Here is a 12,914-nt window from a genome sequence, read left to right as displayed (position 1 = left end):
GCAGTGGAACGATCTTGGCTCACTGCACCCTCTGCCTCCCAGGTTTAAGCAATTCTTGTGCCTCAGCCTCCTGAGTAGCTGGGATTACAGGCATGTGCCACCATGCCTGGATACTTTTTGTATTTTTATTAGAGACTGGGTTTTGCCATGTTGACCAGGCTGTTCTCGAACTCCTGGCCTCAAGTGATCTGCCCTCCTGGGCCTCCTAAAGTGCTGGGGATTACAGGCATGAGCCACCATGTCAGGCCTGAAACTCTGTTTTTAGATGGACACATTGTTTTCCAGAATAAAGACAGGCTCCATGGCAACCAGTATGGTCACGTGACTGATGCAAAGTGTCACATAAGAGTTTCCTGCAGTTTTCCTTAAAGACAGGTGATATTCACCGCCCTTTCTCCAGCTTCTTCATCCCTTTTCCACCCTAATTCCTGAAATACAGATATTTTGCTGGAGCTCTAGTTTCCACCTTAGACTCTGAGAATGGGGGCCCAGTATTTGGGACGGTGGAATAACGAGCTATAAAGATGCTGAGGATTTTGTGGGGCAGAGCTCCTATAACCAGTCCTGGACTATCTCTTGGATTTTTATATGAGACAGAAACACTTCTTTGTCTTCCTTAAGCTGTTATTTTATATTTAGCAAAATCGAATCCTTTGCTTTTTGTTTTTTAATACAATTTTTAACTTTTATTTTTTGTGAGTACATAGTAGGTATATATATTTATGGGGTACAAGATATTTTGATAAGGCTGGGCACAGTGGCTCATTCCTGTAATCCCAGCACTTTGGGAGGCCGAGGCAGGCGGATCACCTGAGGTCAGGAGTTCAAGACCAGCCTGACCAACCTAGAGAAACCCCATCTCTACTAAAAAAATACAAAAATTAGCTGGGCATGGTGGCACATGCCTGTAATCCCAGCTATTTGGGAGGCTGAAGCAGGAGAATTGCTTGAACCCAGGAGGCAGAGGTTGTGGTGAGCCGAGATTGCACCATTGCACTCTAGCCTGGGCAACAACAGCGAAACTCTGTCTCAAAAAAAAAAAAGAAGATATTTTGATATAGGCATACAATGTGTAATAATCACATTAGGGTAAGAGGTATACATTACCTCAAGCAGGTATCCTTTGTGTTACAAACATTCCAATATTACTGTTTTTGTTTTTTAAAATGTACAATAAATTATTGACTATAATCACCCATTGTCTATCAATTACTAGATCTCATTCATTCTATTTTTGAACCCATTAATTATCCCCACTTTTCCTCAGCCGCCCACTGCCCTAACCAGCCTTTGCTTACCATCATTCTACTCTCTATCTCCATGAGTTCAATTGTTTTAGTTTTTATCTCCCACAAATAAGTGAGAACATGTGAAGTTTGTTTTTCTGTGCTTGGCTTATTTCACTTAACATAATGACTTCCAATCCCATACATGTTGTTGCAAATGATAGGATCTCATTCTTTTTTAATGGCTAAATAGTATTCCATTGTGTATATGTATCACGTTTTCTTTATCATTCATCTGTTAATGGACACTTAGGTTGCTTCCAAATCTTTACCCAAATCTAATCTTAAGTGGTATAATGACTCTAGGGAGATTTCATAAGCCTTCTTGGAAGCTTATTATAGGGCTTGCTCATCCTTAAAATATTCCTTTTTAGTTTTAAAAAAGTATCTTTGATGTAATCTGTTTCTGTTTTCTCTTTTCCAACTCTCTGAAAATGGAAAATAATTGATTGGCTTCTTTCTCATAATAAATCTTCATGGAATATAATATTTTTAATTCACATTAATTTTATAGCTTTTGTCAATCAGTGGGTTTAAAACTTTTTAAATTGGAAATATTCAGAGCTGGATTCTTTTTCTTCATAAGAGATTTGTCTATGCTAGGTTTGGGTTCTAATTATACCTGTGATTTTTTATTAGGGACTACAACAAGCTTGCTCTCAGCAAAATGAATAAACTGCTGAACTGTGAAAGGAGGAAACATAGAATGCATTTATAATATCTGGGGAGAATTAATAGAAAATGGACTTTCTCTCTGTGTACATGTGTGTGAGAAAGAAAAAGAATGTCATCAAAGCAAAACACTTCATGTGTTTAATTGCTGCCCTGTTTCATGGCTTCCTGGGGAGCAGGAGGCACATCTCAATAGGGGAGCAATGTCAGCTTCCTCTAGTGCATGAAATTGGGGCCACTGTCTGAGGTGCCAGACTCATTTCTGCGCCAGCTGTCTTTATTCTTTGACTTATTTGGGAGACTGCAATCCCAGTAAAACAGTCACTAAAAGCAACCTTTAAGGGAAATGTAATTAAATAAATATTAGGACTTTCCTCAGTTTTGTGCTCATATCTTCAGTAATGTACTGACTCATTTTTTAGGAATAACAGCTTTATTGACATGTAATTCACTTACCATACAAATCACTGCTTTTTGTTGTATGATTCACTGGTTTTTAGCATATTTACAAAGTTGTGTAACCATTACTAAAATCATTTTCACATGTTTTCATAACTCCAGAAAGATACTCTCTTCTCATTAGTATCTGCATGTCCCCCCAATTCCCTTTGCCCTCAGCCCTAAGCAATCATGAATCTACTCTCTGTTTCTAAGGATTTGCCTATCCTGGACATATACAAATGGAATTGTATAATATGTGGCCTTTTGTTACTGACTTCTTTATTTAGCATGATGTTTTTGAGGTTCATCCATGGTGTAGTATGTATCAGCACATCATTCTTTTTTATTCCTTTTAATATTTCATTGTATGATTATACCATATTTTCTTTGTCCATTCATCTCTTGATGAACATTTGAGTTGTTTCTGCTCTTTGGCTATTATGAATAGGGCTGCTATGGACATTTTTGTACAAGTTTCTATGTGGATGTGTTTTCCTTTTTCTTGGATATATATACTTGGGAGTGGAATTGCTGTATGTGTGGGAGGCAGTAGAATAATGCTCCCAACCCTACTCTCTCCCAAAGATGTTCATTCCCTAATCCTTGGAACCCGTGAATATGTTAAGTCTCATGGTAAATGGACATGAAGTTAAGTGTGCAGATGAAATTAAGCTGCTAATCAACTCACCTTAAAATAGAGAGATTGTTCTAGATCATCTGAGTGTGCCCTCAGTGTAATCCAAAGGGTCCTTAAAAGATAGAAGATGGAGGCAGAAAGAGCCAGAGTCATGCACTGTGATTAATACTTGACCAGCCATTTTGGCTTTGAAGATGGAAGGAACCACAAGCCAAGGAATGGGGACACCCTCTAAAACAAGCTTGCCCAACCTGTGGCCCGTGAGCTGCACGTAGCCAAGGATGGCTTTGAATGTGGCCCAACACAAATTTGTAAACTTTCTTAAGACATTATAAGATTTGTGTGTGTGTGTGTGTGTGTGTGTGTGTTTAGCTCATCAGCTATCATTAGTGTTATAATGTTTTATGTGTGGCCCAATTTTTCTTCCAGTCTGGCCCAGGGAAGTGAAAATATTGGATACCCTTGCTCGAGAAGCTGGAAGAAGCAAGGAAGTGGATTTTCCCCTAGAACCCCCAGAAGGAACATAGACCTGCTGAGACCTTGATTATAGCCTTTGGAGAATCACTTTGGACTTTTGACCACCAGAACTATAATATAATAATTTTGTGTTGTTTTAATCAGCAAGTTTGTAGTAATTTGTTACAGCAGCAATTGGAAACAAATATATTGAATCATATGGTAACTCTATGTTTAACCTTTCGAGGAACTGTCAGAACGTTTCCTAAAGCGGCTGCCCCATTTTGCATTCCCATCAGCAGTCTATGAGGGTTCCAATTTCTCCACATGCTCACAAGCACTTGTTATTATCTGTCTTTTTGATTATAGCTATCCTAGTGGGTGTGAAGTGATTTATCATTGTGGTTTTGATTTGCATTTATCTAATGGCTAATGATGCTGAACTTCTTTTCATGTGCTTATTGGCCATTTGTATGTCTTCTTTGGAGAAATGTCTGTTCAGCTCCTTTGCCCCCTTCATTGCACTGGAACATGGGGTGTGTGTGTGTGCATGCACATGTGTGTGATGTTAGAGGGAGCAGGACCAATTCTGGGACAGTCCAGGAAGAGCCTTGTATACCATGCACCAGGGATTTGGGATAAAATACTGAGAGTGATAAGGGAAGTCAATGACGGATATAAAGCCAGGTGGCGTCCTGATCAATTCTGTATTTTAGGAAACATTCTGAGGAGCCACTGGAGGATACTGAGGGCTGATGGAAGGAGGAGATAGAGGACTAGTGGCTGAGAGATATTGGGCTACTGGAGTGATGCAATCAAGAAATGACCAGGATTAGAAACCAGGGCGGTGGTGGTAGGGCAAAGAAGAGTTTACAGATTGAAGGATTTTAGGGGAGATAATAAAATCTACAGTATTTTGTTGGATGTAGGGGTTTAAGAGCAAAAGTAGCTTGAGAAAATCCCAGCTATCTGGTTTGGGCCATTGAGTGGAAGGAGGTACATTTTATGGACATAGAGAGCCCTGGAGCAGGAACATTTACGGGCAGGTAGGAAACCAACAATGGATTTAGTTTTAACCATGTTGACTTTGAGGTGTCTCTGAGGCATCCATGGGGAAATGGGTTGTTTGACATGAGTTTGAAATTAAGGAGAGAGGTATGGGCTGGACAGACACATGTAGGCAATACTAGGTCAATTAGCTGAAGCTGTGGTGTGGCTGAGATTACCTGGGGAGACTGTGTAGTGTGAGAAGAAAAGAAAGTTAGGGATAGAAACATCTTTTGAGGAAACAGATATGAAAGAGGAACCAATGTAGGAGATGCAGAGAGGTTGGCAGAAGATTCTTTATCTGCTGAGGTTTGGCAGTCATAGAAACCAAGGCAACTCCAAATTTCCATTGTATGCTCAAGTACCTAAGAACCAAGTTAACACATGCTTCAGTGGTCTCCAAAAGGTTCCCCCATTCCAACCTTAAGCTGAGAAGAACTGTTTCCATTTTTAATGACTCAAACGTTCAAAGATAATGCTCTTTGATCTTGAAGTGCTTGAAGACTAAGCATGGAATGTAGTGGAGGCTTTTGCTTATACTGACATTGACTCTGGGGCAAAGCAGAAGTCCACTTTTATGTAAGAGTCTCTGTTTATATTCTCCTGGATGAGGCCTTCTAGCAGTTGTTATTGACTTATTTCCTTCATCCTTTCATATTCTAACATTTCTTAAATTGGGTTATGTTTTACAATCAAGTGTTATTTAAATCAATGAGATATTTTAGAATTAAGAAAATAGAGCATTAAAGTTTAAATCTCATGTCATTTGTGAACATTTTTGCTTTTTATATTTTGCAGAGCTGCAGCTATTAACATTTAGCACACAGAGTGGAGTCACTTTAATTGGCAACTCATTTGCTGACTCTCACTTTTTTCTTCAAAGTGATTCTAGCCTCTGGCCTCACTAAACTCCTTGCTATTGCCATATCCATGCTGAGCAACCTGCCTGCATGCCCACAGTGCTCCCTCTTCCAGTCCTGTCTCTCCCTCTTGTCTGGCTGGGCCTCCATCCAAGACTCAGATCAAGTGTATCCTCTTGTGGTGTTCCACCTCCCACTCCAGCCCATTGGGTCCTCCTTCCTCTTCCCATATATTCCTCCATCATTTGTTTAGTAAATACTTATCTATCTATGTGTCAAACTCATTTGTCAACTCCTTGAGATTTTTGTCTTGTTTATTTTTGTAAACCTGGTACTTAGCTCAGAGACTTGCATTCTAATAAATTAATAAATGTTTGTTGAATAAGTAAAGTATTTTTGCTATTATCTTATACACAGCTCATTGATTGTTCAGTATCAAAGAGTGGTAGTTTGTAACTCTTAATTAAGTCAGAAAAATGAACAAATACTGGTAATATGTTCTCAGCACTACCTTAGGATTTTCTTCATACTAGTTGTCTTATGATGCAGAATACACATGGTGATTTGAATTCTGTGAATTATTCACGGATTTATCTAACTGGTTGGGAATGTGGATATATATATTTATATAAATTAAATTATATAATTATAACAGTACTGGTATTAAGAATATACAAAGTTATTTGAGTTGTTCTAGACAGATAAGATAAAATATACTTTCCAATTAACACATATCACCCATGCTTGTATGAACCTTGCAGCTTTAGGTAGCAGAACAACTTAGAGAAAAAAACTATTATACTCATGCCAACTCAGAGGCAGAGGCCGTCCTATCTGGGACAGGCTTCCTCCCATTTCCCAGCTTGGAAAGGAGAGACAGGGACTGAGGAATGGGTGAATGTTGGCCTTGAGGGTGCCATTTAAAATTTTTACATTGGAGCTGTAAAGCCAGATAACCAGGCTTTCAGGTGGGTGGGAACAATACCAATAAAGTGAAATCAATAAACATAAGTGTTTATAACATAAGTGTTTTATAACAGAGAAAGTAGTCAAAAACAAATCAGATCATATAGATATGGTTTAGCTATTTCTACTTTAATTTTAAACCATAGTCTATTAAGCAACTAATGGCCTCAAGTCCTTTCTAGATGTGTCCCCAAGCCCACCCTTTGTTCCTGAGATGACTCACCTTTCCCTGTAGATCCTGCAACCTCACTCTACAGGGCTTTCCTAGATTTGACCCCAGAGCATTGTGAGCTCCTTGTATCCTGCACACACATTGCCCCCATGGAACTTTGGCATTCTTTGTGACCTCATGGCTTTCTTACTCTCACCAAGTTCTTTCCCTGATCCATTCTGATGCCCGAGTCCAAGTGGCTTTTCCAGTGACATATCTTTGGTCTTTGTTTTCAGTGTTGGGGGTTGCGTTGTGAGGTGTTGTCTCTTCATGACAAGGCAGTGTGACGTAGTGATCACATCCCAGGCTCTGGAGTTCAGCTGCTTCTGTCTGAATGCCAGCTCCACTGCTTCTTATTTCTAGAACCTTGGGTAATTACTTAACCTTTCAGTGCCTCAATTTCCTTATTTTTAAAATGGGATTGAATAGTACCTAACTCATTTGGTTCTTGCAAATATCACATGATACGTATACTTAGACAATAAGTATTCACTAAATTCTGGCTAGTAGTATCATTCTTTTTAATGTTAGCACACTAAATTTGCTTACATTCCAGCTACCCCAGCCTGGACATACCGGTCCCCATACACTGTGACGGGGAGGGCAGTTTTGCTGTAATGTAAACTCATCCAAGCCAAAGAGCTTCTGCCCTGAAGTTCACATTGTGGTGAAAGCAGTAGTTTGTTTCCAGGGCTTTGCCTGTGAGGTGTGCCAATGTCTCCTGAAACTCTTATTGATTCTCTTGGTACTTTATAACAAGGGCAGGCTTTTTTATTTTATTGGAGCAGAGGAAAATCACACTTTTCTGATTACTTGTCCTGCTCTCTGAGTGAATCGAAAGAAACCATGTCTGGCACCTTTGATCCCTGCTGGTAAAGCTGCTCTCTCAGCCAGTGATGCTGATTCTTTGACCCCTTCGCAATCCCTGTTGGCTGCCCCTCCACCTGGCAGAGGGCCAACTCAGTGTTTGTGCTAATCCCCAAAGAACCAGGAAGGAAACCTGAGCAGCATCCTAAGTAGCACTGGCCTCAGGCAGCAGTCAATGTATGTGCCCCATCAGCCCCTCCACGCAGTGTCTTTTCCTCTCTTTTGGTTCTCCTTCCTAGACAACATGTTAGTGTCAACGAGATGCATGTCAGTCAGGCCATGAGCCGGAGGCCTTTCCTCCCGCCTTTCCCACACAGACACCTACCTGTCCTAGTTAAGGATGGTTCTGTCAGCTTGCTGTTGGGGCTGGAAAACAACCACAACATTTTCTGTCCCACCTCTGGGTATTAAGGGCTGAAAAACAACTTCAGGAATATTTGTATTTTAACAACAGACTTTTAGAAATAGAAAAATTAATCCCTAAGGATGATATTTTCAGCATCATACCAGGCTAGCTGGGGGTGGAAAGTTGTTTATTTCATAAACAAATTAAGTCACACATTTATTATACCATCTCCCAATACCACTTCAGTTGAGATAATCCATGTTGACAGCCTGGGATGTAGCCTTCCACATATTTCTCTGTGTCCCCATAGGGACATGCCACAATTTATCCTAATGGTGGACATTCAGATTGTTTTCATTTGAGAGTCACTGTCAACAACCCTTCAACAAACACATTTGAACACACAACTTTATACATTGATTCTTTTATTTGTAGGATAGTTTTACAAAAGTAGGATTGTGCAAGGTACATGCGTTTAATATTAGATTGGTGCAAAAGTGATTGTATTTTTTTCCATTAAAAGTAATGGCAAAAACCACAATTGCACCAATCTAATAGATAACTGCCAAGCTACTTTTCAGATATCTGTAGCAATCTACCTGCCCACTGTAAAATAAAAATAAAATTCTAAGCCCCCCAACTGACTGAATGGACCTTCTTTGGCCAAGGGGACCCCAGAGTAACCTTGAAAACTGAGTTCTTGGCCACAATGGGATAGAAGAAGATGGGGCATGCTTCACTATGCCCCCTCCTTCGTTAACTTCTATTAGACTTTCTTCTCTAAGGGCTAAACAGAAACTAACCCTTTCAAAAGACTCCACAGTGATAACAACTAACAACCTCATGCTGCCCCTCCTTTTTTGCCTGATAAGAGACCACTGACCATAGAGTGGCTCTGGCCAGTCTGGAGAGGGCACAGTAAAGGCCTACATGTACTCTGCTTCACCTTTTGACAGCAGAGGGCTGAAAACTCCACCCTTGGATCATGCTAATGCTGCTATTTTTGTCACATGAGACCCATGAAGGGGCATGAAGCTCAACTGCATGTGCATACATTTCTCCTTTCATATATATTCATGCTCCTCCTATAGCTTGTTGAATATGTATATTTGAGCACATTGTTTAGCATAAATTCCTGTTCTTTTTTCCCCCTCCCTTGAAGTATCTGTTTTTAGCATAGCCTCTAGCCTATCAAAATGGCACCCTGAAGGCTTCAACCCTTTGTGAGAAATAAAGCTCCCCTTTCCAAATGTATGAACCTCATCATTCTTCAGTGGACACCACCCAAAACATACAAGGATGCTTATATCTTCATACCTTTTAATACTTGAGCATATTATTATTATTGTTATTCTGCCAAGCAATGGTGGAAAGTAGGTTCTCCTTTTTGTTTTAGTTTGCATTTTTCCCCATTCCGTTAGGATACACTGTGTCAGTGGTCAGGGTTCTTCCTTGGAGGCTGACCCTGATGGCATCTTTGGGACTGTTTTCAGGCCCCCTCTAGCTTCTGTTTACTCCAGGCAAGAGCTGAAGAAGCAGCTTCAATGAGCAGGATGGATTTAAATCATAGGAGCTGATGTGTGCTGTATGAATTTAAAATAATCAAAAAGTTGGGTTTCATGCAAATGGCATTTGAAAAGCTTACAGGAATGTAGAGGAAAGAATAGCTAATGTGTGTTCACAGTTGCTAGGGGCATTGTGGCTTTGCCTAGCTCTGCAGTGGTCACTTTGCTGTGCCCTGCACACTGCAAAACCTGCAGGAGACCCCTGTAGGCGGGGAGGACCTTCTACTCAGCTATCCATATTTCTCTGTGGTCCCCCTTTCCTGAGGTTTTCTGTGACTTTTAAGCACCCCTGGGGTCCTGTCTTTACTCCGGTTGGAAATCTCTCAACCTTGTTCCAGAAGTGGACCCCTTTTCAGTGTGCTTTGCTGAGTTGTGAATGGGTTTTTCTAGAAGTGACTTTCCATTTCTACTTCTAGCCTTCACTGTCAATTCCCTCATCTGCTGCCCTGCTCCAGCTTGCTGAGATGGCATGTCTCTTGGATAAGAATTTCAGCGCAATCCTGGGGATTTGTGGATTGGTTTGTTGTGGATTGAAGCTTTCCTCTGAGGCATGAGCTTCCTTTTGTTTCCCTCTCCTGCCACACTGTCCTTCTTATCCTGCATGCTATGAAATAGGCATCCCAGAGTAATGCGTGCTCACACCCTCTTAGGGGTTCTTCCCCCATAACAGCAGTGAATGTGATCTGAGAGACAGGGCTCTGAGGTAAGAGGATCTGCTTGACTCACTTAGACCTGTTGCTGCCCTTACGGTGGACTCAGAGAACCATCCAACCCTGAACTGGCTGGATTACTTTTCAGAAATGTTATAGTAATGCATTTGGAAAAGCATATGCCATAAAAATGATGCCTCATCCATGAAGCACTGGGTACTGGGCACAGGACTACTCCTTCTGGGTCTCCATCAAGCTTCTCACCCACTGATTGGCAAAAATCAGTGAGATGTGATAGCACCTGCTGCAGGCAACAATTTTTGGGGAAAAGGCTCTACAAATATCGCTGGCAGAAATGAGAAATCAATATCACAGATATAAAAACACCAGAAAATAAGCATATTTATATACAATGTTTTTTTTTGTTTATAATGGCAAAAACCCATGAACAAAGCGAGTGCCCATTTGTAGGACAAAGGCTGAATAAACTGTAATATATTCACACCGTGGAATAGGGAGATCTTTCCCATTATGTAATGCATATATATAAAATAAAATTCGATTTTTACAAAATAATAATACCATATGTCTGTAAATACAATGTAAATGTTTATATATGATGAAATAATGATAATGGAGAAAGGTATATTCACATTATATATATAAGAAGATGGTGTCCACAAAGAACAGCATGTGTAAATGATAGGCCACTTACATAAAATTAAGTATATAAGTGTATATATTCACAAAGACATGTATGAAAAAGTGATGACCAGAATATTTACCATGCTTTTCTTAAGATGGTGGGATTTCAGGTAATTTTTCTTTCTTCCTATTCTTTTCTAGACCTTTTTTCTTTTTTTGAAACAGACTCTTACTCTGTTGCCCAGACTGGAGTGCAGTGATCGTGGCTCACTGAGGCCCTGGCCTCCTGGTCTCAAGTGATCCTCCTATCTCAGCCTCCCAAGTAGCTGGGACTATAGGCATGTGCCACCATGCCTGGATAATTTTTCTTTATTTTTTATAGAGACAGGGTCTCCCTATGTTGCCTAGGCTGGTCTCAAATTCCTGGACTCAAGAAATCCTCCCACTTTGGCCTCCCAAATTGCTGGGATTACAGGCATGAGCCACCACATCCAGCCTGAACCATTGTAACAGTAAACGTGTTAGTTTAAAAAAAAATTAGGAAGAAACTAAAACTGTTTTCATTGTGAAAAAGCAGAGGGGTAGAGGGATGAAATGTTGAGCGTGTGGACATGTAGCTCAGCATCTTATTTCTGGGTTCCCCTCAAACTTGGAATCCAACTAGGATCCTACGTAACTAGTAAGCATGGAGCTAGTGGAAATGTGCTTCCCAATGTTCATTTGCTTTTTCATTTTTTTCCAGTTAACAAATACATATTTAGTGTTCATGATTACCAGATACTGTTATAGGCATTGGGGCTATAGTGGTAAAAATATCTGATGAGATCTGTACCTTCATAAAACTTACAGTTTAGTGGAGATTGGCACAGATAGTTGACTAATCCTCAGTATAATAATTGCTACAAACAAGAAGTAATCAGTATGATGAGAACTGATGCCAGGCAGGCCTGATTTGCATTGATGGTTCTGGTGGTGAGGGAGGGTTTCTTGGAAGAAGACCTAAAAAGTGAGGTAAACTTAGTGAGGATGAGGCAGAGGGCAAAAGGAACAGTTGTTTTGGGGTCTGGGAAGCCTCTTTTGTTACTCAGTTTGCATTACTATAAAATAATACCTCAGACTAGATAATTTAAAAAGAAAAGAGGATTATTTGGCTCACAGTTCTGCAGGCTGTACATGAAGCATTGTGCCAGCATCTGCTTCTGGCCTCAGGAAGCTTGCAGTCATGGCAGAAGGTGAAGGGGAGCCAGCCAGCATGTCACATGGTGAGACACAGAGCAAGAGAGAGAGAAGGAAGTGCCAGGCTCTTTTAAACAACCAATTCTTGTGTGAACCACCAGAGTGAGAACTCATTCATTACCATGGGGATGGCACTGGGCCATTCATAAGGGATCCACCCCCATGACTCAAACATCTCCTACTAGGCCCCACTTCTAACAATGTAGGTCACGTTTCAACATGAGATTTGGAGAGGACATGCATCCAAACCATATCAGCCCCCCAGGCAGAGGAGAGCTTTGAAGTTTTAGGGATTCAAGTGAAGGCCCATGGGGCTGCTACTCTCCCTTGTCCATAGGATAGCAGTACTCTAGAGGGCACCATTCACATTTAAAGTCATAGACTTGTCATCTATTACAAGGAACAGGAAGGGACAGCTTTCCTAATTCTCACAGTCTAGTGGTGGGCAGGCTAGACTTTTGGGTTTTGCCTTTACAAACAATGGGAAGGCAATGGAAGTTTCAAGAAGGGGAGTGATGTTCCTAATTGCTGTTAAAATGGTTGGTCTGGTTGTGGTGTGGAGAATGTGTTAGATGGGCTGGAGGAGCAGTGTGGGGAGACCAGCGAGGAGCTGCAGCAGTGGAGGTGAGGGGTGACAGGCCAGAGTGGTGCTGGCGGGGATAGAGAGAAGCAGCTGCATTATGCATTTATTCTGTAGGTAGAGTTGACAGGACTAAATATTGCATTGGATGTGGGGCTAAGTGATAAGAAGGTGGCAAGGATTCCCGTGTTTCTAACATGAGCAACCAGGAGGATGGAGGTGTCATTTTCTGAGATGGATAATATTGGAGGAGGAGGAGTTTTGGGAAAGGTCAAATGCTTAGGTTGGACATGTTAAGTCCAAGATGATTGTGAGAGTCCAAAGTAAAGAAGTCAAGTGGGCATGTGGATATCTGGTTGGCTTCTGGATATTTGGGTCTGTAGCTCAGATAAGAGGTAAAGTGGAACAATGCACATGGAAGTTATTAAAATTTCACCTAAAATAGTCTA

General features: G+C 40.8%; 1 protein-coding gene and 1 long non-coding RNA gene across 4 annotated transcripts in view; both read left to right on the top strand.

Moving 5' to 3' along the window:
* The window catches only part of LOC134736636 (uncharacterized), a 32,685-nt gene extending 26,896 nt beyond the window's left edge, over positions 1-5,789 (top strand). Inside the window, exon 2 of the long non-coding RNA XR_010120749.1 lies at positions 3,466-5,789. This is a non-coding gene — a long non-coding RNA (uncharacterized lncRNA). The remainder of the gene's footprint in view (positions 1-3,465) is intronic.
* The window catches only part of GPR176 (G protein-coupled receptor 176), a 124,923-nt gene that overhangs the window by 87,212 nt on the left and 24,797 nt on the right, over positions 1-12,914 (top strand). The window contains exon 1 of one of the 3 annotated variants that reach the window (XM_055278664.2): positions 6,752-6,947. The exons of the other annotated variants lie outside the window; for them this stretch is intronic. Within the exon in view, the coding sequence (XP_055134639.1) occupies positions 6,911-6,947 (37 nt within the window). The 5' untranslated portion in view covers positions 6,752-6,910. Of the gene's footprint in view, positions 1-6,751; positions 6,948-12,914 lie in introns of those variants that run through there. 3 annotated transcript variants of the gene reach the window in all.

This window comes from Symphalangus syndactylus, chromosome 5, assembly GCF_028878055.3.
Source record: "Symphalangus syndactylus isolate Jambi chromosome 5, NHGRI_mSymSyn1-v2.1_pri, whole genome shotgun sequence".
Taxonomy (NCBI): Eukaryota; Metazoa; Chordata; class Mammalia; order Primates; family Hylobatidae; genus Symphalangus; species Symphalangus syndactylus.
This window is presented reverse-complemented; position numbering and strand designations above follow the sequence as displayed.